Raw genomic sequence first — 26,118 nt, 5'->3', positions numbered from 1 at the left:
AAGAAATCAAGAAAATCTTGAAATTTCTTGAAAATATAAAATAAAAAAGAAATACTCATTTAGTTAGGTGTTTGTATATTATATGAATACCCATTAATTGATGAATAAAAAAATTATTAAGCAAAAAATATTTGTACGAAGCGGCACTTTGTCGGATGTCCAATGTCCAAAGTTGACAAAAGTACGTCCAAAATCGGACGTCCAAAGTTGTCATACTGTGGGCCAACAATGTTATGGCCTACTATTAGAATAAAAAAAAATTGCAAAGCGGGTCTACTTCAGTGGCACACAGACTTTTTGAATTAACGTAAAACTTTTAAAATAAAAAAATAATACACTTTAATGTACGCCACTGAAGTAGAGTAGCTTTTATCATTGTTGTTTTGGCTGTTTTTATCTGTCGTAGTATTATCACCGTCACCACTGTCAAAGTCACTAATTAAACTTCTACGTTCAGGTGTCTGAGGTGGTAGGTATTCTGAACCAGATTCAATTACGAATGGCTCAGATTTGCTGCTCAACGTACCATCACAATCACTCATTTTAATGTTAGATAATAATAATAATAATTAACAAAATTATGTAAATCTGATGATTTTGGCTACTGTAGTATAATAGCCCAAAGTTTTTGAATTTTTTGAAAATTAGATGTCTGACCTTCGATTTTACGCATAAAGCATAAACATCACATTAACCAATCTCACCGCGACTTTTAAACAGGGGATTCCCCTTTAATAAACGATTTTTAAACGGGAGTTCCTCTTTTGTCAAGATATCAAGAAATTTCAAGATTTCTTGAATCAAGACAAGAAATCAACTCTCAAGAAATGGCCAAGACAAGATTTTTTTAACTCTTGAAAATATTTCAAGACAAGACAAGAAATTGCTTGTCAAGACAAGATTTCTTGTCTTGCCGATCCCTATCTGGGAGGTTTGAACTGTACAGTCCTTGGAGTCAGTCCAAATCTCAACATGTAGGTAATGATGAAATCTGCAATCTTTCAACATGCTGAATATTTTTAATTGCGCAGACTACAGATTTGGCTGGAACTGTTCTAGACTATAGACCGATAAAATTATCTGTTATAAAATCTGAGCGTGTAGTGTGAAAAGATCGCTATCGATTTGGTCTTAAGATCTGAATTGGGCGATTTGGTAGGCAGATCAAATTGTTGCGTGTAGAGCCCTCTTAATCTCTATTTCCAATCGTCTGAGAATAACAATAAGCAGCAAAGCACTAGCAGTAAGAAGAGAAAATAGTATGTCCACAACCTACAGTATTCCCCGGATTGTCTTTACAAGAGGAAAAACTATTGACATTTTGCGGAAAATTCATTCTTTAAAAAAATATTTGCTTGTTCTGAAATAGTTAATCCCGTTTATACTTTTTCAAATCCCCATACCGTTGTAGAGATAATTTAAGAAAATATGAAAATATAGTTGAATTTTTTCCTACTATTCTAAAAATCAAAATTATGGTAACCATTTAGTGGTTCTAAAAATCAAAACTATGGTAACCATTTAGTGGTTACCATAGTTTTGATTTTTAGAACCACTAAATGGTTACCACAGTGTTAAACCACTAAATCCTTACTATGGTAACCACTCGAAGGAGGATGGTCATGGTCATATCCTCACAATAGCAATTGGCCTCAAATCCAAGAAAGCAATAGAGAAAGAGGGATATATCCTCTATTACAGATTTGGGACAACCCCGGTTTCAGGTCTAAGGAGAGACCAAGTTAAAGAGGTGGAGAAAATGGAGACAGATCCTCCAGCCTCCACCTCACGGGTACTTCAGCCGGAGGCAAGCTCCTCGACTATGAAGGGCACGGAGCACAGTGCTTCGAACATATGGCTCTAGAGGACAAAAATCCAAAACTTCTCTTTTATTGCAAGCAATTTATTCAAACTCGGTTTATTTGACACAAATGATGAGTACTCTCATTGTACTAAATGATGATGTTCTTAGTCCCACGTTTATGAAAAAAAAAATCTTATAAATAATAATAATGTTGGAGCTGTGTTCCATCTAAGCAAATAATAAGTTATAGTATGAAAACGGTGTAAGTATTAAATAAATTCCTGTGATAAAAAAAATTGAAATAACATCAGAACATGATTCCTACAATATAAGCCTAATATAAGATAAAATGTTTTTCTTTAATGAAAAAGAAACATTAATGTTATATTTAATTAAAAAAAAAACTTAAGATACTATAAATTTACTTTAGGACAACAAAATGCATAGATCGTAACTACTCTGATTCAGGAGAATCACTGCTGACAGAATCTTCCAAATTTATAGTATCCAAATCACAGGTAGATGTGTGATCACATATAAGATATTTCCTCACATATAAGATATTTCTGTACATCATTTTCTAATATGTTACTTTTTCGCGTTGTTACTGTTCATTTTGTCGGTATGAGGGGTTCGGATGTTAATAGTTACCTCTTTAATAGACCATATTCATATATTATTTTTTCCTTTTCTTGGGCATGAGATTTTATAATAAATTGAAAGATGGACACTTTTTTTATGCGACGTTTCGCTCCAACATAGTGGACTTTTTCAGGCACAAGTGGTGTCTCATTTGACTGGAAGGTTCATCAATATCTAATAAGAACATATTTTTTGAAATACAAATAATTTTGAGTTCTTGTCCTTATGATCAAGCCAAGTATTAGCCAGATCGGCATTGCTTATCAATTTTACTCCATCTGAAAAGTATTATAAAATAAAGTTCGTCGCAAGCAGACGCAGGTGAATTATACAAAAATTCACCACACAATTCATGTGTATAAATATGGCAACAAAAATATTCAATAAATACGATATGTTTTGATATGTTTTTTTTAAATGCCTTTTTGAAGTTTGAAAACGTAAAATTTTTATACCCATTTAAGAATCATCTTAAAAAATAAATAAAAACTAAACAATCACGAACTTGTTTAGAAATAAATTTAAAGTACATACCTTGTTTAACAATATCCATAGTGGCTTTCAATTAAGTACGTACCCGTTTAACTCCGTAATATACAGAACTACTATGAATGTTATTCTTTTCACTGATGAGATAATGATCGCAAAATTTATTTTTAGTGAAAATATTTGCTAACAAAAACGCTGTTTATGAAAAATAATATACAGGATGGTTGAACATTGCTATAAGTATAAAATTATATATTCAGATATTAGTAAATTTTAACTTATTTTTTGATTTTTGTCCATGGGACGAAGCACTGTGCGGAGGGCCAAATTCCAACCGTGGAAGGGTGTATCTTCGGAGGAAGAACATCTGTTGTCTGAGGAGGATGGAAATACCCTGTCCCCGCTACAACAGGAAAATACATGATGGGTTGTAGACTGTGTGATGAGTTATAACTCAAGGAAGGGGGGCATAATAGATCTTTAAGATCGCGGAGTTTTAGTTTTCCTAAGAATAAAAATATTAAGCATTCGCTAGGGTAGTGTAAGCAATTGCTGTGTCGACTTGTCAAGAGGTATTTTATTTTGTTTATGTTGCGGTATCTCCATTCGTTCAGTTGTCCGTACAAACGTGTTTACTAAACTTACTAAAAACATAATTTGCAATATATCTGACAGTAGTGAATATTCCGACTCTGAGGAGAATCAAGAAGACAAGCAGTTAATTTTCGTTAGGAAATTAAAAGAAAATAAAGCAATTTTTAATAAGTCTCAAGTTCCCGAAATAAAAAATGAAAAAGGAAAGGCATTTCAGACTGTAGCAAACCATTACAAACAAATATTTGACATTTCTCTCACAACCAAACAAATAGCGAAGAAAATCGGCAACATGAAAGGAGAAGTAAAAAAGAAATATGATGTAAATAGAACGAAGAATGTTTGGGACAATTGATTTTTGGCCTCAATAAATTCCGCACAATTTTTGGGAAATTTTATCCATAATATGTTTGCCTTACGTACAATTTTATTCATAACGTATGTATATGTTTTGGAGACACTGGTTTGATGAACACCAATTTCTTCACCAACTGCATTTTGAAAACTTAGGTCCGCCACGACGCGACGTGAAGAAAAATTTTCATTTTGTCTAAAACGTTTAAAGCTCCACCACGTGTTTCAAAACTTTCTTCTAGGAAATAGTTTGCAAACCATTCTACATTTTCACGACTAAAACGGTATAATTTTCGATAATCTTCTTCTACACATTCCTGGCGTACTTTGTAGAGCTTTACTTTACGATTCAAAAACTCTGCCATTTTACGATGGAAATCAGACAAATGTTACAACAAAACTAATTCAAGCAAATGTAAGGATAAGTATGGTATAGTGCATGCTTGAAAATTTAACAGCTATTGCTTGTGTAGCAAAAGCAATTGCCAGCTTTATTCATATTTTATTAAGGAAATACTTAACATTTCTAAGCAAAACCTTTTGCTTTCAGCTTTTCCTTTGATTTGAAGCAATTACTACAAGGTCAAGTAATTGCTTAATATTTTATTCATTTCCCTTTAAGCATTTGTTAAGATTTTTCAAGAAAAAGCAATTGCTACATTTTTATTCATCAGGCCCAATATGAAAGAAGTAAAAAAAGTTAATTAAGAATGAAAACGAAATTATATTACCATAGTAACGCGTTTTGATTTTTAGGATAGTAGGAAACAATTAAACTATATTTTCTAGCGATGGGAACTATCGAATGGATTAGACTATCGAATGGTTAATGAATGAATGATTTCAACTATCGAATGGTTTTATTCGAATAAAATCATTCATTCATTTGCATACTAAAGCATATGTGACAACCTCGCCGTGCGACTAAATGGTTATCGTCGAGCCACGACTATCGAATGCTTTTGATAAATGAAATTTAGTATTCGTTTGATTTTTGTATGCGTCAGTGGCATTATTAGTTCTTCCAAATTTTTATAACTTCGCCGTATAAATACTGTGCTATTTTTGCGTTTATTAAAATAGTTAAAATACTAAAATAGTAGTTATTTTTTAATTTTATTTATTGACGATTGTGTGCATGTGCAGGTGGTCAAAATTTTTCTGAAAATTTGTGTGGTTTTCGGTAGTCCGATCTTTCAATTATTTAATTTTATATGGTGTATGGTCTATTTTTTAATGGGAAATTTTGAGAAGTAGCAATTTTTAAGAGAGATGAGATGAACTTACAATTAATTTTAAACATACATATTTGTATTTTAGATGTTTTAATAATATGAATTAGTTGGAACTTAATAATCATATTTAAGTAATGTGGTTAAGTAAATGGTTATCGAACTCAAACTATGGGGTGAGAAAATTAAAATGAAAGTTTTACACGTGCCAATTTAAAAAAAAAGTTAACGATGTTTGTATTTTGTTTATGCTAATTCTCTTACATGTAGTTTTTTGCGAAGAAATATTTCATTTATTTTTAAAGTAAATGCCAGTAAAAGTAAATATAATTTTTAAATAGTAATATAAAGCACCTAATATAAATAATTTTGATTTCTAATTTTTTATTTATATTTTCCTTCCATTACACTGCATGCTTAGAAAATTAATAAATGTTTATATTTCATGATTTTAAAATTTGTTGTTAATATAACAAATTAGTTCTGTAATTATTATTATTTAATAAACCAACGTTGCCACACACAAAAAATTTAGAGACTAACTAACAAATTATTACTGTTATTATTATTTATTAAACCAGTCTTTGCTTAAAAACATTAAAAATAATTTTCCTACATCCAAAATAACAAGTATTATTGCAGTGTAACAACAGAATATTAATAAAAAAATGAAGAATATATAGACATACTATCCCTAACTAACTAAAGCCAAACAATAATATTCTTTGCTAATATCAACTAATACCAAAATATGGCAACAGCGCCCTTCATAATGTATTTTCTGTGTAAATACTAGCACCTCAATAAAAAATAATGTGTCCTTATCTATATCTGACTCCGCAAAATCAAAGATGCCGGCTTCTTTCATAGCATTGCCACCGACCGCTGTCGGGCTTCTCGGAAAGAAACCTACGTCGCCGGGCGACAACTAAAATTCAGTTAATATTTTATTATAATCGATCCTGACGAATAAATGAATTTCATAAATGAATGAATTTTATAAATGAATGGTTTTTGCTGCCGAATTACTAGAATACAATATTTCAAGGCAGATGACGGATGTATTCGATAATTTTTATTCGAATAGTTTTCAACGAATGTTTTCTTACTAACTATCGAATTATTCGAACGAATTGCAACTATCGAATGTTTCGATAGTATTCATTCGATACTTCCCACTACTAATATTTTCATGTTTTTTTTGTTTTCTCTAAAACGCTATGGAAATTTGAAAAAAAAATAAACGTGATTAACCATTTTCATCAACAAGCAAAAATTTTATGAAGAATATATTTTTCTCAAAATGTCAATAATAAAAAAGTTTTTCCTCTTGTAAAGACAATCCGGGGACAAACTGTATAACATTATGGATCTACAACAAAAAATGTCGATTGTTGTAGAGTTGTAACTGTTTATTTTTTATGGAAAAACAACAATAAAATTGCTTAATATCGTGTGGATTGTAAAACATTTTCAGAAGTTTGCACTGGATACATTTAGATGGTCTTTTTAAAACCCATTTTGATATTTTTTACATTAATCGCCTTTCTTGCATAATTGTATGTGAATCACTTTTATCGAGAATCCGCTGTATACTACACCAATACTAACATTTTTCCTTTTCTAGATACTTTGACACGTCCATTTTGAATAACCTAATTTATGGACCTGGGATCTCCATAACTCCTATAAAACGAGAAGTAGATGCCGCACCTGAGCACATGAACCCCCAGACGAATTTTTTAAATTACAACAATTTTGATAACATCCATCCGTTTAACGGTTTCAGCAACGCGGCACTGGCCCAAGTACTCGAAACAGAAATTGGAGCTAATATGGATGCATTTCAACCGAAGAACGCTGTGAAATCTGAACCCAGTATTCTGCAGAGTCTGACGAAGGGTCTCGATATACCTATGCCTAACCCGGGCATCGTGAAAAAGGAACCGAATATACTTGAATGCCTGTTATCGGAGAAAATTAGAAAGCGCAGGATGAGACAGGACAAAGCTGCCGAAAAGCATCCACCGCCTATCGAATTAGATGAACCGATCCAGTGTGATATTTGTAACGAAACGTACAAGAACAACGTTGCTTTTGCGTTGCATTCTATTGTGCATTCGGGCGATAACAAGTATCGATGTCACTTGTGCGAGTACAAGAACAGTTCCAAGTACCACATAGAGATGCACATACGTGCCCACGAAGGCACCACCAAATACAAATGCGAAATATGCGGAAAAGCGTTTACTATTAGTACGCACGCATTCGAACATAAGTACTTTCATACCGGCGAGAAACCGTTTCAGTGCGAAATATGTGGGAAACACTTTATGTTCTCTTGGTTCTTAACCAGTCACAGGAGGACGCAGCATTGGGAAATTGTCACTGGAAGCCCTCTGGTTAAATACGACTGTAATATTTGCAATAAGCATTATACTTCGTCAACGGGTGAGTAGTATTTAAATTTAACTAATATAGTCTATTAAATCAATTGACATTTTTTATGTAAGTAAACTTTATTAGAGTGTTATACTTATTTTTGAACAAGTTACAGTTTGGTCTAAAATGGTAACATACTCTTTTGTAGTACAACAGAAAATGATACAAATCGGGCCATAATAATCGTTTATTATTTAATACTTATTTAATATTTTGAGTATTATTTAATTCTACCCTAACGTTATTCTTTAACAACACACATACCCAAATATCAATCAACTTAATTTCTTTTAAATACGGACCGGATTTTTTTTTCAATTTAATTAAATCCTTTCATCACTCTTAAAACACTATATATAGTCACTTTGATATTTGCCGACATTTCGTACAGAAAATTCCATCACCAGAAAAAAAAAATTATAAAAAATAAAGTAAAAATGCAATACGGCATTTTATTGGGCATCAAATTGCGCAACTTTGATGACTTTCAACAATTTAACCGATCCTGTATCTCTTACGGTTTCCGAAATCCCAATGATGAGCGTCGAATTCGAGCCACCCTGTACGTGGAGGCTGGAGGATCTGTCTCCATTTTCTCCACCTCTTTAACTTGGCCTCTCTCTAAGGAGATACAGAGCAAGAGTTTATACCGGTTTTGATCTCTCTTTCTCTATTGCCTCCTTGGATTTGAGATCATTTGCTATTGTGAGGACCTGGCTATGACCCTCCTCCTTCGAGTTGATGACTCGCCAACTCGATGTCCTTCATTGAAGTTCTGGCAAAGCTGATGATACGTCTCTTGCCTTCCGATGTTGGACGGCTTTCCATCCAGATTTTGTTCTCTTTGCCTGAGCAGAGGTGAGAAGTTCTCGCTCTCTCTCTTGCCTTTGGTGGCGCCAGGCTGTTTCTTGGTTCCTTTATTGTCCCCTTTTTTGGGGAGTGTTTTCACTTTTGCTTCCTCTGGAGCAAATCCTTCGTTGAGCAGTCGGAGGTATCTCCTATTCCGCTGAGATTAGTCTTAATTTTTTTTCGTTTTATTATAATTTTCTTCCAAGTGCTTTTAGTGATTCGTGTAGTGGTAAACGTTACTATCTACATATTTTAATGCTAAAAAGATGTCGACAGATTCACCATGGACGTGCATATGGGTTATCACTGGAATATTTTTATAAAGAAAGTGCTCACTGACTTTTTTCCTTTTGTTGCCTAATTGCATAGACCGTTTAATGCCGATTAAAAGTTGTCTTCTTGATGAGATACACGCAATTTCCCTTAATTCAAGTCTAATAGTAATCTTTAAAAAAAATTATGCCATTAACTGGCAAAGTCTTAAATAATACTCTTTAATTTCTCATGAAAAAATATTCCTAGAGACAAATGCATAGTTTTAAAGTTACAGGATGTTAAAACTTTTAAAAAATAGGTCTTTTGTAATTACCTTTAACACCATTATTTTATTTTTTAATTTACTATATGTAGCACTGAACTTTTGTTTTAATTTTATTAATTGTGATTAATAAAATTGCATTGATCTCATCATGAAGATCAAAATCAACAAAATATCAAGTTTTAATCGGCATTAAACGGTCTATAAAACAGACAAAAGAAAAAAAAGCCCATGGAGCACATATGCACGTCCCTGGTGAACCTGTCGGTACCTTTTTAGCAATAAAATATGTCGCACTTATAGTTACTTTTATCCTCAACATTTTATTTTAATCTTTAAAAGCCTTGGAAGAAAATTAAAATAAACCTAAAAAAATGAAAGATTTAACCCCGTTTACCTACGAAACGAAGCAGAATCGGACCTATGTTAATACTGTTATGTTTAACGTCGGTTCCGTGTGGATAGAAAGTCACAATTTATTTACACTAAGTAACAAACAATAACGATTGAAAGACTTAAAGAACTATATACAAACTATTTATAACTATTTATCTAGAAAGAATTGATTTTGAATTTAGCACGACAACTGTACTCGTCTATTTATTTCTGTCCTCCTCAGGCCCCAGCCGTCGGTTTATATACCTCTAAAGAGTTCTCGAATAAACCGTTAGACGTTAGATCATTAGGTGCATAGAGAAGGTTTAGAATGTTCTCGTATGTACTACTCCATTCCAGTGGAACTCGATTGTTCTCGAACATTCGAATGAATCATTACGGTATCTGTTCTTTAATGCGATATTAAGGTCATATGGGGGAGGGACATATTAGTTAGTTATGTTATGCCGAGTCCACACGGGTCCGCAACAATACGAAAAATAAATCTTACTTTTACCTGAGCGGAATCTCTCCACGACAGATAGTACATGTTTTTTGAAACGTCCTGTATATACTGTGTTTTAAGAGCATCTATTATTAAACAAAAAATTAGTCAGGAGTTTTGTGGTTGATTGGTGTCATTTTCTGTTGTAACACTAAAAGTTCCATCTTGAACTGTAGTACTATTTATTTTTACATACCGGGTGCGTCTCAAAAGCTAACCCCTATAACTTTTTTATTTTTCAGATAAAAATACGAGATTTGGTATATTATGACGTAAATTAGGATTGATTGACGTATTCAATTGTTTATGGTCACTTCCTGTTTCACCGAAAATGACTACAACTTTTGATTTTTCAATGACACCCTCGGTATATTTCTATGTAGAATGAACATTCTACTTTATTCGATAGAAAATGACACTCGGAATATAATGACATATCATATGTCAAATTTTGACATTTTCGCTTAAAAAATCGTATTTTAAATTTCAATCTAGAATGCTATGGTATTAAAAACACTAATTTGTGATCAAGGAGCCTTCGAAAACAGATTTGATCGTCTAATGTTTTTCGTGTCTTGCCGGCTAAAAGATGCCCAAATCGTTTTTTAATCATATTTCAATTTTTTTCAAATGGAACGAGGGTGGCTCATTAGCATATTTGAAAAAAAGCATTTTTTACCAATAATTTGGTACCATACACTTGGTATTTCGAGTCAAATTGTTGTTATGAACACAATTTCAAATAAACCATATGCGAAAATGTCAAAAGTTGACATATGATAAGTCATTCTATTCAGAGTGTCATTTTCTGTCGAATAAAGTAGAAATATACCGAGGGTGCCATTTAAAAATCAAAAGTTGTAGTGATTTCCGGTAAAACAGAAAGTGAATAAATAAAAACAATTGAATACGTCAACCAATCCTAATTTACGTCATATACTAACAAGCCAAGTCTTGTTTTTTTATCTGAAAAAATAAAAAAGTTATAGAGGTGAGCCACTTTTCAGGCGCACCCAATATATTAGAAATTAATAAAATGTTAACTTAAACTGGCAATAGTATAACGCCACAAAATGATATTCTCTAATTGATCCAAATATCAAATCAGATATTCTTTTTAAATTAATAACACCTGAAAACATACTTATTTTAGGATTAAAACGTCACAACATGAACCACCATGGTATTCCCGGTGCGGACGACTCATGCCTTTGCGACATTTGCGGCAAAAGCCTCTCATCCAAAGAGAAACTCAAGTTTCATCGTCGTATCCACACCGGCTACAAACCGTTTTCCTGCGAAATATGTACGAAGAGTTTTTCCCGAAAAGAGCAACTGAAAGAACACGAAAGAGTACACACCGGTGAAAAACCGTACATATGCAAATTTTGCGGCAAAGGCTTTACCCAGAGGTCTCCTTTGAGGATTCACGAACGCACGCACACCGGAGAACGACCGTATAAATGCATGATATGCCAGAAGGGATTTATATCCAAAGGGGTGATGGATACTCATATGAAAAATTGCTCTGTCTCGAGGACGGAATATGACGATGATTATGATCTTTAAGTGCGTTAGAATTGTTGCTGGTAATTCTAGATTCTATAGGTTTGAATGGTGTAGAAATATTTATTACTCGATATGGTCTATGGAAAATTATCCTATAACATTTATTCATTATCCTATCTGCATTTTAAATACAGGGTGCCTATTAGTGCAATGAAATCCAATATTGTTAGATATGAAAAAAATATTATACAGCCTAAATGTTTTCTGGAAACTTTGGCAGCATATTCTGCAGGTAAATATAAGTAAAAAAGTTCGTATAAATGTATGTCCTAAAATGCTTAGTTTCGGAGATACAGGGTGTAGAAGTTTTTCCAAATAATTTCTGAAATAATATCGATATTTGGATGAAAATTGGCGTGTGGGATTTCTTTGACATGAGAAATTTGATTTTGATGTCAATATGACTCCTATTTGTAGGCCACCTACATGTGCTTTACCTGTTTTGAAGAGTAATAACTTTTCGTCCCTACCTGTATAAAGCTACTGAAAAATGTTTCTTGGTAAAAATCGCTACGAGCAACCGTTCTCAAGATATTTAGAATGGAAATAGCCAATACATGTCATTATTGAGATAAAATAAACATGTTGAGTAGATAGAGTTATTTGACTGAAATTATGAATTTGTCAACTTTTTATTTTTTTAAATTAATCATAAATTTTTCTTCGAAAAAATGATGATAAGACTCTCTAAGTCTGCACTTAACAACATGTTGCTGCAAGATGTTGGTGCAACATGTTGCAGCATACGTCGTAAATGCATATTTTTTAACTCAGTTGTTTTATACAGGTACGGACGAAAAGTTATTATTCTTCATACCAGTTAAAAAGTATGTAGGTGGCGCCCTCTACAAGTAGGAATCATATTGACATCAAAATCAAATGTCTCATATGAAGAAACGTCCATACACCAATTTTCAACAAAATATTGACGTTACTTCAGAAATTATTTGCAAAAAATCTAAATAAAAATGAAATTTCTACACCCTGTATCTCCGAAACTAACCATTTTAGGATATACATTTATACGAACTTTTTATTTATTTTTATCTGCAGAATATGTCGCCGAAGTTTCCTTATTGTGTTCTGGATTTTAATGCGTGTGATAGAGAAAAATATAAATGACCGGTTGACAGACAGAGAGACAAAATAAAAAGCGGCATAAAGTATTGCCGGTTTTTACGTTTGTAGGAAAATGTATGTAGAAAAAAAAAGAATTTTAAAAGCTTTCATGTATACTACTGAAATGAAGATAATATATCTAAGCTAAATATAATCTATTACAGTAAAATGAGTAACCTAATTGTGGAAAATAAAGGTCCAACCCTAGATGCAACATACCGGTTGCAGATATTTGCGGTATCATATTACATATCCCACTTTTAACTGTTTTCTACAGTAATTTTTTATGAAAGCCACCAAATGAGATTTGTCTGGTATTTTACCGTTCAAAACCCCATATGAAAAAATAATTATTATATGATATCTAATACAAAAAATATCTGCAAACCACTAAATGTTTGGTTTGGATTTTTACTGTTTAATTCAGCATCTAAACGAAAAATAATATACTGGTTGTTGCATTTAAAAAATAGAGATATAGCTATTAAAATATTCCTAATTTGGCGACGCCATAAAAAATACTCTGTGTAGGATAATGTAAATTTTCCTTCACGGATTTATTCTGCTATCCTTGTTGTTTAGAAAAATATAGCTAAGAATTAATAAAGTTATATTCACACCAGTTTTATTTATTTCATTTACTGTATGAAATAGAATGGCAACACCGCATAGTGCTGGATTCAGTGCAGCATAAAATTACTTATGTACAGAAAAATGGGAAATGCAATTTAAAAAAAATTAAAATTTTATTTATTTATATTTATTAGAATTTTTTTTTGGGGGACACTCAGTATACAACACCAAAATTTTAGGATATTCACCATTTTAAACCTTTTTTCGTATAAAACTCTTTTTATCTTTGTCAACTTCGACAATATTCAACTTCCTGGCACTCATGGGCCACCCTGTATATAACTAAATTGATATCTAATGGCTTTGAATGGTATAACATTGTATTATTATTTATTATTAATGTAATTTTTGACTTATATTTATATTATTATTATTATTCCTTACATTTATAAAACTTGTTAATAAAATTTATTGTTTTATTGCTTATCTTTAATATTTCAATAGTGTGAGGGAAATCTGAAGAGTTTCTGACCTTAATAATACGAAACATTTTTTTTTTTCATTCTTAATCTACTGGGAAGCCACTTCTCCAAACGATGCTTCCAATTCTTCAACCCGTTTAAATAGATATGACGTTTTTGTGAGCGATTTAGGATGGCTCCAAGGTTAACTTAAAAAACAGCTTCCATGACTTTTTCCACCAAAAAACAATTTATCGATATTTTGTAGCTTTTTCTAATTATAGAATAACATTGCAATAACTGGCTGAAATCTTTGTGAGCATCTTTCAACAGATGCGCAAACAAGTTGCGCAAATTTTGTTGTATTAGTGATACCATATACCTGGTGAGGTCGGATGCTTTTCAGATTACAATCGCCATATATGTAACTGTAATAATTATAGAGGAAGTAAAGGTATTTTGGAATTGTAGTTACAAAAAATGCAAAAATTTAGAAATTGATTATTTTGAACAAAATAAATCTACATATCTAGTATGCCATACGAAAGTTTCAAAGTATTTTAAAGTAATTTAAATGAATGTTTTCATTCATCAAAAAAAAATGCGAAAAATTTCTGTCGACGTAACATGCAGGTAATTTGGAATACCACCAAAATAGCAGCAGATATATTGTTTATATTAAAAAGGCAAATAAAACATTGTTAAAAAAGTATCCAAATATTTAATTAAAGAGAAAATTAGGTAGAATATTTACCGTAGTCTCACACATACACGTTCCGGCGTCATTTCCGACACAGAGTGCACTCATGATTTGCATGTGATCCCGCTATTCTCCCCTTGTACCTTTCCTTCGTTGGAAAAAACATAATAGCATACTTTGGGTTTTTCTTATTACCGATTCTGAACCGTCCTATAACTGTGATACGCAAGCGCAGAAGGAAATATGTAAAGAGTATTTCATATGCGCATGCGCTGCAAAGTTCTAGGACGGTTCAGAATCGGAAATATCAAGAACTCCAACAAAGCTACAGTCTCTTCTGGCTCTCTATTTAAATCAAATTCTGGAGCGATTTCTGGGGAGGTCGAAATAATATAGCTTGCATTAGATTCACTATTTGTTCTTGTCTTCTGATTTTTGCTCCTGTTACCTATATCTCTCCTACAATTAAGACCAGATTAAGACAAATCTATCTATCAAGCAGGTTAAGCTACAGTGCGTGCCAAAGAAATTTGCATACATTATAGAATCGGAAAGCAGCAAAATGAACATTAATTTGGACTATTTATTATTTCCAAATTTGCATCAGTTATAGTATTCCAAATTAGCAACATGAAGACCTACGCCATAATCTAATTTTTCTATTATTGTAATACACAATAAAATGTAAAAACTATATTTTTGTCTGTGGCAGCACTATTTCTGTCAATCAGCTGATCAATAAATGTGAGATCGATTTATCACCTATTTTGTATGGCGCGAAAACTTTATAAATAAAATATTTATTTTTAAAGTAATACATAAGCTGGTACATGTAAGTTGTTATACTATATGTTTTGCTAATTATTGTTAAACCTACTTAAATATGTAATAATTTACTGTTTCTAATCACCTTGTTGGAAATAGAATAGATAAAAACATTAACATCAATGTGTGTTTCTATTCTCCCGAACAGCAGGTGAATAGAAACACAAAAGTTATTTTTATTTAATATTTATATGCATATTTTTCAAAAATCAAATTATATGTATACGCAAAGAACAAACAAAGACCCATGTTTTAAAATATTCGGGAACATAATACCACATTTTTATCAACCGGTATATCGCTAATAGCCTACGAAACTGTTTCTATTCACCCCATTTTACGGTACGTGCCAAAGAAATTTACATACATTATAGAATCGAAAAGCAGCAAAATGAACATTAATTTGGACTATTTATTATTTCCAAATTTGCATCAGTTATAGTATTCCAAATTAGCAACATGAAGACCTACGCCATAATCTGTAAAAAATGTATGCATTAATATATCGAAAAACAAATTTAAATATAAATCAATACTTACCTGAAGACCCAATCAAAGTTAATTTAAATAAAAAATCAAGGCAATCATTGCCTGTCACATTGTTGTCACATCACAATTATTTGTTCACATATTTTTGGTCTGTACTTAGGGTTCCCAACTTGAGCATCGGCGATTCCGGGACAATTATTTTTAAGCTTTTAAATAATTGAAACAAGACATTAAATATTAGAAAATAAAATAAATTATGTGTGTAGTACACATTTTTTTAGTTTCCAGGTCCCGGCCAAGGCAAAACTTTCGCCGGGACACACTTTCTGATTCCTGGTTAATCCCGGCCAAACCGGGACGGTTGGGAACCCTATCTGTACTCTGTACTATAAATTTAAATAACTACAAAATTTGTGGTGCACTAAATACAAGCCGAACTATTAGTTTATACCATATTTAAACAGATAAAGCCAATAAGTGAGTATTCCAAATTACCAACAGTATTCCACATTACCCTCTTTTCCTCTAATAAAAGTAATACGCCGATGAAATTCTAATTATTATTCGAAGATAATGAATAATTAGACAAACACAATATGTCCGTTTTAAATAAATATTTATATTGTATTCTTTTTAATATTCTCTTTTCGTATATAAGTTATTATTTATTCTAATATTAAAAAATTTAGTAACTCTCAACAGGTATAGTTTGTCTGGTATAAGATTATGAGACAGTGGCAGTTGTCTGTAGTTTTATTCCAAAAGTTTATTGTTTTTCTAAACAATTCTTTGGATGTCGTCTGGATAGACTATCACTAATACTAACTTTTGTTAGGTTGTCTACCTATAACTTTAGTTATGCAATTATATAAAGGTTTTGTTTTTGTTTTAATTTTAATGTAGAAATGCTGATTAGCTATTCGATTTATTTATATTTGCATTAAATAAAGGTTACTCAAAATAGGTTTTTGATAGTTTTGATTACTCAGTAGTGACCCTAATTAATGATGTAGATAATATGGCTTTCTTTCTTTTTTTAAATAATTTTATTTTTAGTACATTTCCGATTAATTATTATTAATAACAATTAAAAATAAAATTTACCTTAATTTCGAAATTGAAAATTGTATTTTGTATTTATGAAAAAACGACAGCCTTTTAGAACACCCTCCGCCATCGTCTACTACTCAGTACAGTATTATTAATGTCGTTTATCTACACATTAACTCTATATCTTTGTACAGGGTGGGTCAAATTGGACGCTTTTAAAGGGAAACACCTCGGGAAACACCCTTTTCGATAGGATATAGACGAAAATTAATATCGGTGTGTGGAGCTCAATTTTTATCAAAAATTATGATGGTGAAAACCGCACATCGATATCTGTTACCGTTTGGGAGTTACGGGGTGTTTTTCAAAAATGTGCATTTTTAACAAATCGATGAAACTTTTTTGCTATGGAAAATTTTGAATTTTTATGAAAGAATTTCCAAAGCACCTTTTTACGTAGAATTTAATGGTTTAAGTATAATTTTTTTTAAATTAATAATTTAAGAATTATCAAGAGAAAAGTTGATTTTTTATATGGGATACCCTGTATATGTTTAATTCATTGAAAAGAATTTAAAATTACCTTTCCAAAAACATAGTATACTTGATATTTTGCTCGATTCCTCTTCGAGATATAGAGTTTTTAAAAATTCGCCCACTTTGAATAAGGGGCTTTGAACTGCGCCTGCTGTAATGCAAAAAAATTCTACCTGTCAGTAGCAGTTAAAACAAAAATAATTTTTGCAATGAGAGATGCAGAATTTTATAACAATTTAAATTATATTTAACAACATCAACACATTTAAGCTATATCTAATAACATTAAAAATTAATAGCAAACCAAGACATGAGATTTTGCTACAGGTGTTCGACATGTGGACCGTCTTCTGTTATGGACAGACGGGGCCGTTTTGGAACATTTCTCGCGGAATTCATTAACTCAGTAGGAATGAAAGATACCCTCGCATAACCGCTAAGTACTTCTAATTCTTGTCTAGATTATACGGTTTGGTTTGGTTTGGTTAGGTTAGGAATGGTGGAATCTTGGAATCTTGGTCAACTATTCAATTATTCTTGAAATTGTCTGCATAAATTTGCAGATAACTTCTTCTGAGGCGGTGCTTCGTTTTACTGAAAAAATATTTTTTAAAAAAATATAAAAAAATTATACTTAAACCACTAAATTCTACGTCAAAAGGTGCTTTGGAAATGTTTTCATAAAAATACAAAATTTTCCATAGCCAAAAAGTTACAGCGATTTTTTAAAAATGCACATTTTTGAAAAACTGTGTAACTCATAATCCAACCAAATCAAACCAAATCTCTAACAGAAAAGGGTATTTCCCGAGGTATTTCCCTTTAAAAGCGTCGAATTTGACCCACCCTGTACATTGTACATTACTTCCAAAGGTATTTATTTTATTTTTAAATTTTTTTATACCAGGAAAATTTTAGTTTGTCCAACCAGGATCCATAACAGTGACAGTTGTTTCTGTCATTTGAATTCACAGGTAAATTGTAGTTCCTGTCATTTTTTGGAATGTCGTCTGTTGAAATTTTCCCTGTCTCGTTGGACAATCTATACAAAAATAGGTCAAGATATAAAAATGACCATGAATTGCAGTAAAAATAAGTAAAAAGTTTCTTAAAAAAATTGTTTAGCTTGAAAAGTCTTGTCTAGCTTGAAATGTCAGTTAGGAAGACTTTGTTGAAATTGTCAATTAGGAAGACTTGTAGTTCATAAAACTTATTTATTTTTAAAGAACTATTTGTTGTATAGTTCGTTCATTCCATATATGATAGGTTAGTCTAAATCATGTTTGTGGATGAAATCTATTTAAAATATGTTTTTTTATAACGAAATTTAACACTAGTATAAAATATAACTGTGTCTGAAAAAAGCTTACCCAATACACTTTTTTTCTAGAATAAATTTCTTTATCCTGATACGTAGTGATTCACATTATATTTTTTTTTTCATTTTAAATTGGTAAATTTTATAAAAAAAATCTTTTTCTGCTGCAAATCCACTAATGGATGTTCGCGATCACATTTGTCCACCCTTTAATTCGTATTGTATGGATTTGTCCTTCAATTGTCCTCAGCCCTGTCTGAAATTTAAAAAATTCAAAAAGTATTCAGAAGTAGAAGCAATACTTTCTAAAATTTTATTATTCTATCGTTTTTTGTTTTTGATATTAGGAAAATTAAAAACATTTCTTTCCTGCCATCTTTGTATACTGTAATGTTTGCTTTTTTGACCCAATGTTTGTATAACGCACTAGTGCCCTTTATTTTTAACAAGGACACATTAAATATTTTCGCATTTATCTTGAACACCTTATGCATTTTAAGAAAAATATTTATAAATTTTTAATTTCTTTATTAAAATACACAATTTCAATATGAAATGAAAAACACGAAATTGCATAAAATAAACTTTAACACTCCTTACTGTTTTAGAAATATTGCAATACAGATCTCATAAAATATTTAAATAAAACTCTAGTGTTTATATCTAGTTTTATTGGTATTTAAAAAAATAGTTCTGTATTAGCAATATATCTAGAAGCTAAGTGTTTTAAAATTTGAAACTATATTTATTACCAGTTTCAAATGCATCATGTACTTATTTTAAAATTAATTTATTTCAAGCAAGCAGCAAATACATAATCAAATATTTGAATAACGATATTTTCATTCAGATATAAAAGTTAATGTATTTAATTATTGTAGTCAAATTATAAAACAATTATTGTGCTCTAGTTTGTAAGGAATTAGCGTCAACATATTTAATTTTAAAAGGTTTATTTATGTCCTTATTTTATATCACATATTAAATACTAATGATAAAAATTAAAAACATATATTAATGTTTTTATGTGTAATATTTAGCATAAGTTTATACTTTTATTCCTTATTAGAAAAAATAAATTTTAGAAAACACACTGGACTTTTTAATATAATTTAAAGGCTCACATATTTAATAAAATAATTTTTAGATTGCCGAAAAGAAAGCGTAGATCTAGAGTTATCGATCCTGATTTTCAAGTCGAACTAAAAATGCCACCGGTTGATTTAAAGTCGGAAAACGAAGAAGGCGAGAATATCCCAGATAAACCTAAGAAAACTCGAAGAACACGAAGAAAAAGAAAGAAAATGAATAAAATAACGAAACTAAAGCAATCCAAGCGAGAAAGAGGAAGTCATCCGCCGCCCATTGAATTAGACGAACCAATCGAATGTGATATTTGCAATCAAACCTACAAAAACAACGTCGCCTTTGCCATTCACTCGCTAACCCACAGCAACGAAAATAAATATAGTTGTCATTTGTGTAGCTTTAAAAACACGTCCAAGTATCATATAGAGATGCACATTAGAGCCCACGAGGGTACTACGAGGTACAAGTGCGAGATTTGCGATAAGGCATTCACGGTTAGCACTAATGCCTTAGAACACAAATATTTTCATACTGGAGAAAAACCGTTCCAGTGCGAGATCTGTGGAAAACATTTCATGTATTCTCGATTTTTGGCGTCCCATCGCCGTACCCAACATTGGGAGATTATGACAGGAACGCCTTTGGTAAAATACGATTGTCTTATTTGCAACAAACATTATACTTCGTCGAGTGGGTTAAAAAGGCACAACTTAAGAAACCACAACACCGAAGGGATCGATACCAGTGTTCTGTGCGATACATGCGGAAAACGCATTTCGAGCAAAGAAAAACTAAAGTTTCACATGCGCATTCACACAGGATACAAACCATTTGCGTGCGAGGTGTGTTCTAAAGCCTTTACTGAAAAAGAGCGCTTGAAAGAGCATATGAGAGTTCACACAGGCGAGAAACCGTTCGTTTGCAAGTATTGCGGAAAGGCATTCACGCAAAGATCGCCTCTTAAAATCCACGAACGCACGCATACAGGAGAACAACCCTACGTCTGTAGGTTATGTGTGAAAGGGTTTGTTTCGAAAAGTGCTATGGACGCTCACATGAAGAGTTGCTCAGCACTGCAAATTCCATCATATACCTCGACAATCAAACCGGCTACCTTCACCTTAACACCCACATTCCCAGAAATGCCCTTCGTATGTCTGGTTTGTAACAAAATCTACGGTTCTAAGGGCGCCTTAGATGCACACATGGTATCTCATGCACCTTATAATATACCTCTCGGAATGACCTCTTCACCGTCAAACAGTTTTGCCTTTTATTCTGATGAAATGGATGGCAATAAAGTGGAGAGGTCACACATCCAACACCTTCAAAATGTGCTCGATAAAAGGGAGTCAATGCATACTTTAGGTCAGTTTATGCCTAAAAGAGATTTTGTTAATAACCTCATTATTAAACCCGAGTTGGCAATGGATTACGGTGAAGGAAGTTTAAGTCAGCATTCACAACAGGAAAATGTAATCGAGAATAAAGATAATCTTGAAGAAGTCAGTCATGGATAAATGGGTGAATAACGATGAATTTAGTCAGTAGTTTTAATAATCCCGTTCTTATGTTTTATATTCTTTAGGACGTTTTATTGTTTTAAACAATTTTTTTATTATTTATTGAGGTTAATTTATTCTGTAATGATTTAAACTTAAGAGACGTTTACAGAAAATTAATAGACAGAGTTTGCATTTACATCAAAGTGTTTTGCACATACTTTTTATTTAAAAAATGTTTTTCCGAAGCTGACTTAAAAAATATTACTTGTTACATCGAGCTATATATGTGCATAAAATCTAGTATGCGTTAATAATCTAGTTGACATAAATATGCAATTTTAGGTTAGTATCACAAATAATATTTGACAATAAGCGTCATAAATTTAATATTAACATGAATTTTAAATTAACTTATTTTGATTAAAAAAAATCTGTAAATCTGTAACTACTAGGGGGTAAATTAATTTCTAGATATATTACGAATTTTTTTGGAACTTTAGTTTCGGAGATATACATTTAATCGGACCTTTTTAAAAAATTAATTTTATTTTTCAGAAACTATTAGAGACAGAGTTTACCAAAAATGCTTTTTATAACTACTAGTGGGTAAATGAACTTCTAGATATATTACGAATTTTCTTGGAACTTTAGTTTCGGAGATATACATTTAATCGGACATTTTTAAAAAAATTAATATAATTTTTCAGAAACTATTAGAGACAGAGTTTACCAAAAATGCTTTTTATAACTACTAGTGGGTAAATGAATTTCTAGATATATTACGAATTTTTTTGGAACTTTAGTTTCGGAGATATACATTTAATCGGACATTTTTAAGAAAATTATTTTTATTTTTCAGAAACTATTAGAGACAGAGTTTACCAAAAATGCTTTTTATAAATACTAGTGGGTAAATTAATTTCTAGATATTTTACGAATTTTCTTGGAACTTGGAGTTTCGGAGATATACATTTAATCGGACATTTTTAAGAAAATTAATTTTATTTTTCAGAAACTAATTGTTCTATGTTCACGGAATACTGGGCCACCCTGTATATTAATAACTGAACTTGTTTATTTTGTAAATAATGATTTAGTTAAAAAGAAAATCCACGTATTTTTCTGATTTAGTTGCAATCATTACAGACTTAATTCACCTCAGATTTAATTGTTTTGTAAGTTCTTATTATTTATTTTTCTCAAAGAAAAAGGTATAATGAGATTAACGGAAATACAATATTTCTAAAAAGTTTATGATGCGTGCTCTGTATGATGGCAGAATAACAATTCTTATGGAAAAAAAGTCAAACGAATATGCCTAAGAAAAGAAAGTATGTAGTGTATATGAGGCAAGAAATATATAGTTATCTATTTTTCAAAAATATTGTATATGGGGATGGTTGAAAAAATATGTTATTCGCATTCGTTTGCGAATGTGTTATTAATAATAAATATTTTATACTAACTGTTTAAAATAGCTATCATTTAAACATTTAGGTTAATTTATGCCATAGTAAGTCCAGTAAATGAAGGTTTAAACTACGGTCTAAATCAATGATAAAAGTTCAAAACTACTTGCAATATCATGCAACTCTTTCAGAGTATATCATTCTTGTCCATACAAAGGACGTCCTACACCCCTTGATGGTCCAGGGGCTGTGGAACATGACAATGATTGTGTTATCGGGCATCCGCACTCACCAGATCAGTTAATAAATTGCTGTATTGTCTTCTATTACTAAGCTTCATTTTTATTGAAAAAAAACTGATTTTTCGACTATTTCGGCCAAAGCGGGCCAAGCACGGTGTTACAATTTTCTCCTCAAAAGGTATACGATCCGCCTGAAAAGTCCCGGTCGCATATTTGTAAACAACGTCCATGATCGCGATTCGGTTCTAGGCCGAACGATACCGCGTAAACAGCATACGATATCGTAAATCCGTCTAGTAAGTAGCATCCGTGATTCCAAATTTTAACTGCCTTAACTTCTCTTATAACAGCAGACGATAACGCGAAATTTGTTGATTGGTTGCTCGTAATCAGCATTCAAGATCGCAAAATTCGCAAGTGCAAGATATCTACCAAAGAATATAGTACTAAATAATATTTTGCAAAAAAAATAATTTGCCCCCAAGTTAATAGATAAAGAAATTATTAGAACACGTTTCGTTAAAAGGGAAGAAATTGAAGTAAAATACATAAATTAACAAGAGTAATTACTCAAAACAAATTAACTTTAAAAGACAAACAGATTAATTTAATTTATTTTAATAAATTTAAATTAATTAATTTTTTTAAATCCAAAGCAAAAAATGACTGAAATGAATAAAGTTGCAGAATATTTTAAATTTCCAGGACATTTTAACCAAGGCTTAGAAAATGACCAGCTACTTCGAAAATTTAAAACCAAAACTACACCTTGTGTAGTTTTTTTCCCAGAACAAGGGTCCTCTGCCGACAACACTGCGACCTGTAAGGCCTATTGTGTTTGTCCCCCTTCTATATCTGCACCCATTCTCCTATCCCTGTGCCCTGCACTAGCTTATGCAGGTCCTTGATAGGATCGGAGCATAGTTCCTCCTGTTCTAGCCTAGCTTTCCCAAATAAAAAGTATCGTTTGCGATCCAGAGCCTCGCAATGACATATTATGTGCTCCGCTGTTTCAGGATCTTTATCGCAGAGTCTGCAGCAAATACTTCCTTGATACAGGTTGAGCTTGTTCAAGTAATACTTGACAGCCATGTGTCCTGCCAAGAGGCCTGTTGTAATCCGCACTTTATTCCTACTAAACATTAGCAGTTCTTTTGCGGTTTTAGAGCTAGGTCCTTGGATAAAAGCCTTGCTGTGCCTATGCCCCTATCTGTTTCTCCAATGGACATTGTGATTTTCCCTGATCTCGAGTTTTAGTGCACTACGGGCCATACATTTGGGTATTCCCAGTTCTGGCTCTGGACCAAGATAGTATCGTATGATATCGTATTCTGTTTACGCGGTATCGTTCGGCCTAGAACCGAGTCGGGATCATGGACGTCGTTTACAAATATCCGTCGAATTTAGCCGAGACTTGGATCTTTTTGTGTCCGTATTTACTGGACATTAAAAGCCATAATTAATGGATTACTTCTGGTAAATACTAGTTTTTTTTGTTGCGTTGATGAATTTAACATTGATTTGAATCCATTTTAAATGGACTAGTTATAATTGGTACATAAGAGTATTTTTATTCCAATTTTTTTGTTTTTATATATATTATTGTTATCTAGTAGTATTAATTGATATAATTTGTATGAAACTACAGTATTTTAATAAAAATTCCTGTACTAAGCATTTGTAGTACAAATTTATCCACTTAGTCATTTTATTTACTTTGAAGAAATATAGAGACAGATACAATGGTACATACTTACATATTAGTAACTACTAGTGTAACTGTAGCTAATGTTCTATTTGTTAAAGAACAATAAAAATTATACTGAAAGTGTAGTTTATATTTTTGATATGCGAAATCGTACATAAATACATTGCATGGGTATTATTACTATAAAGTGCCGTTAATAAATATGTAGTATACATATTTGCAGTTTTTTGTAAACTGTCATTAGGTTCTATAAATTTAAATATTTTTTATGCAGTTTGTTAAACATAATACCATGTATTATATTAATTATATATAGATTCTGTTTAATTTGTTCTATACCGGGTGCGTCTCAAAAGTGGCTCACCTCTCTAAATTTTTTAATTTTTTAGTTAAAAAATGAGATTTGGTATGTTAGTATATGACATAAATTAGGATTGACTGACGCATTCAATTGTTTCCGGTCACCTCCGGTTTCACCGGAAATGACTACAACGATTAAAAATACGATTTGAGCATTTTCTAACTAACCCGGACAAGACACTAAAAACATTAGACGATCAAATCTATTTTTCCAAGGCTCCTTGATGAATAATTAGTGTTTTTAACATACATATGGCACTCTAGATTGAATTTTAAAAACGATTTTTTATTAACCGAGAATGTCAAAAGTTGACATATGATATGCCATTCTATTCAGAATGTCATTTTCTATCGAATAAATTAAAAAAAGTACCGAGGGTGCCATTTAAAAATCAAAAGTTGTAGTCATTTCCGGTGAAACAGGAAGTGACCAAAAACAATTGAATACACCAATTATCCTAATTTATGTCATATACTAACATACCAAATCTCGTTTTTTATCTGAAAAAATAAAAAAAAGTTATAGGGGTGAGCCACTTTTGAGACGCACCCGATATATATTATTTCTGTTTAATTTGTTCTATACACACTTAGTTGTTCCTAAAATGTATTTTAATAATTTTAAAACACTTATCGATTTTTTTTAATTATTGTTGTGTTTATTTTTGAATCCTGAGCATTATCAAAGACAGTATCATTCATAAAATTTGAGTTTAATTATTGAAACTAATGATTTTTTTTGAACTGATTTAAAAGTTATATTTTGTTTTACGTCTAAAAGACAAAAAAAATAAAATTCTCGTTCTAAAAGGGTCTGTCATATTGTCTAATCACAAATACATACAGGGTGAGTTTTCTACCCTGATCTCTATGGGTATCTAGGAAACTACTGGAGATCGAGTGTCGTTTAAATGGGAAAAGAATTGCAGTTTTGTGAAGTCAAAAATATGCGCCTTTAATTTTTTATGGCTTACTAGTTATTTCGAAAAAAAAGAATTTTGTTTCTAAAGCTTATTATTTTCGACATGTGACACAAACGTATGTTTTTTAAATGGAAACCATAGTTGGCTATGACTTCATAAGAAACGTAATTTTTAAAGCTTTCCAACGATATAAGCTATAATATATATGTAATGTGTTTTTTTTTTCGAAAAATTACTGAGTTATAGCCAGTTCTTATCTTTTTTCACTAATTTCACTTAGTTGGCATGGTATTCTTATTCTATTATGATTTATAACTTATAAAACTTAAAAAACTAATATCACCACACACACATACACTTTAAGTTATTTTAGCAAATGTTCAAAAAATCCGCCATGGTTTTGAGTACATGAAATGC

At 31.5% G+C, this 26,118-nt stretch overlaps 1 protein-coding gene across 2 annotated transcripts in view; it reads left to right on the top strand.

The window, feature by feature from the left end:
- LOC115879891 (oocyte zinc finger protein XlCOF6-like) overlaps positions 1 to 21,547 on the top strand; it is a 596,405-nt gene extending 574,858 nt beyond the window's left edge. The window contains exons 5-6 of one of the 2 annotated variants that reach the window (XM_030896924.1): positions 6,743 to 7,566; positions 10,978 to 11,549. In XM_030896924.1, coding sequence (XP_030752784.1) covers positions 6,743 to 7,566; positions 10,978 to 11,393 — 1,240 coding nt within the window. In that variant the 3' untranslated portion in view covers positions 11,394 to 11,549. Of the gene's footprint in view, positions 1 to 6,742; positions 7,567 to 10,977; positions 11,550 to 19,612 lie in introns of those variants that run through there. The other variant, XM_030896923.1, reaches the window with a different exon arrangement.
- The last annotated feature ends 4,571 nt before the right edge of the window (positions 21,548 to 26,118 follow it).

This window comes from Sitophilus oryzae, unplaced genomic scaffold (assembly GCF_002938485.1).
Source record: "Sitophilus oryzae breed Bouriz unplaced genomic scaffold, Soryzae_2.0 scaffold_158_pilon_pilon, whole genome shotgun sequence".
NCBI classification, from domain to species: Eukaryota; Metazoa; Arthropoda; class Insecta; order Coleoptera; family Curculionidae; genus Sitophilus; species Sitophilus oryzae.
This window is presented reverse-complemented; position numbering and strand designations above follow the sequence as displayed.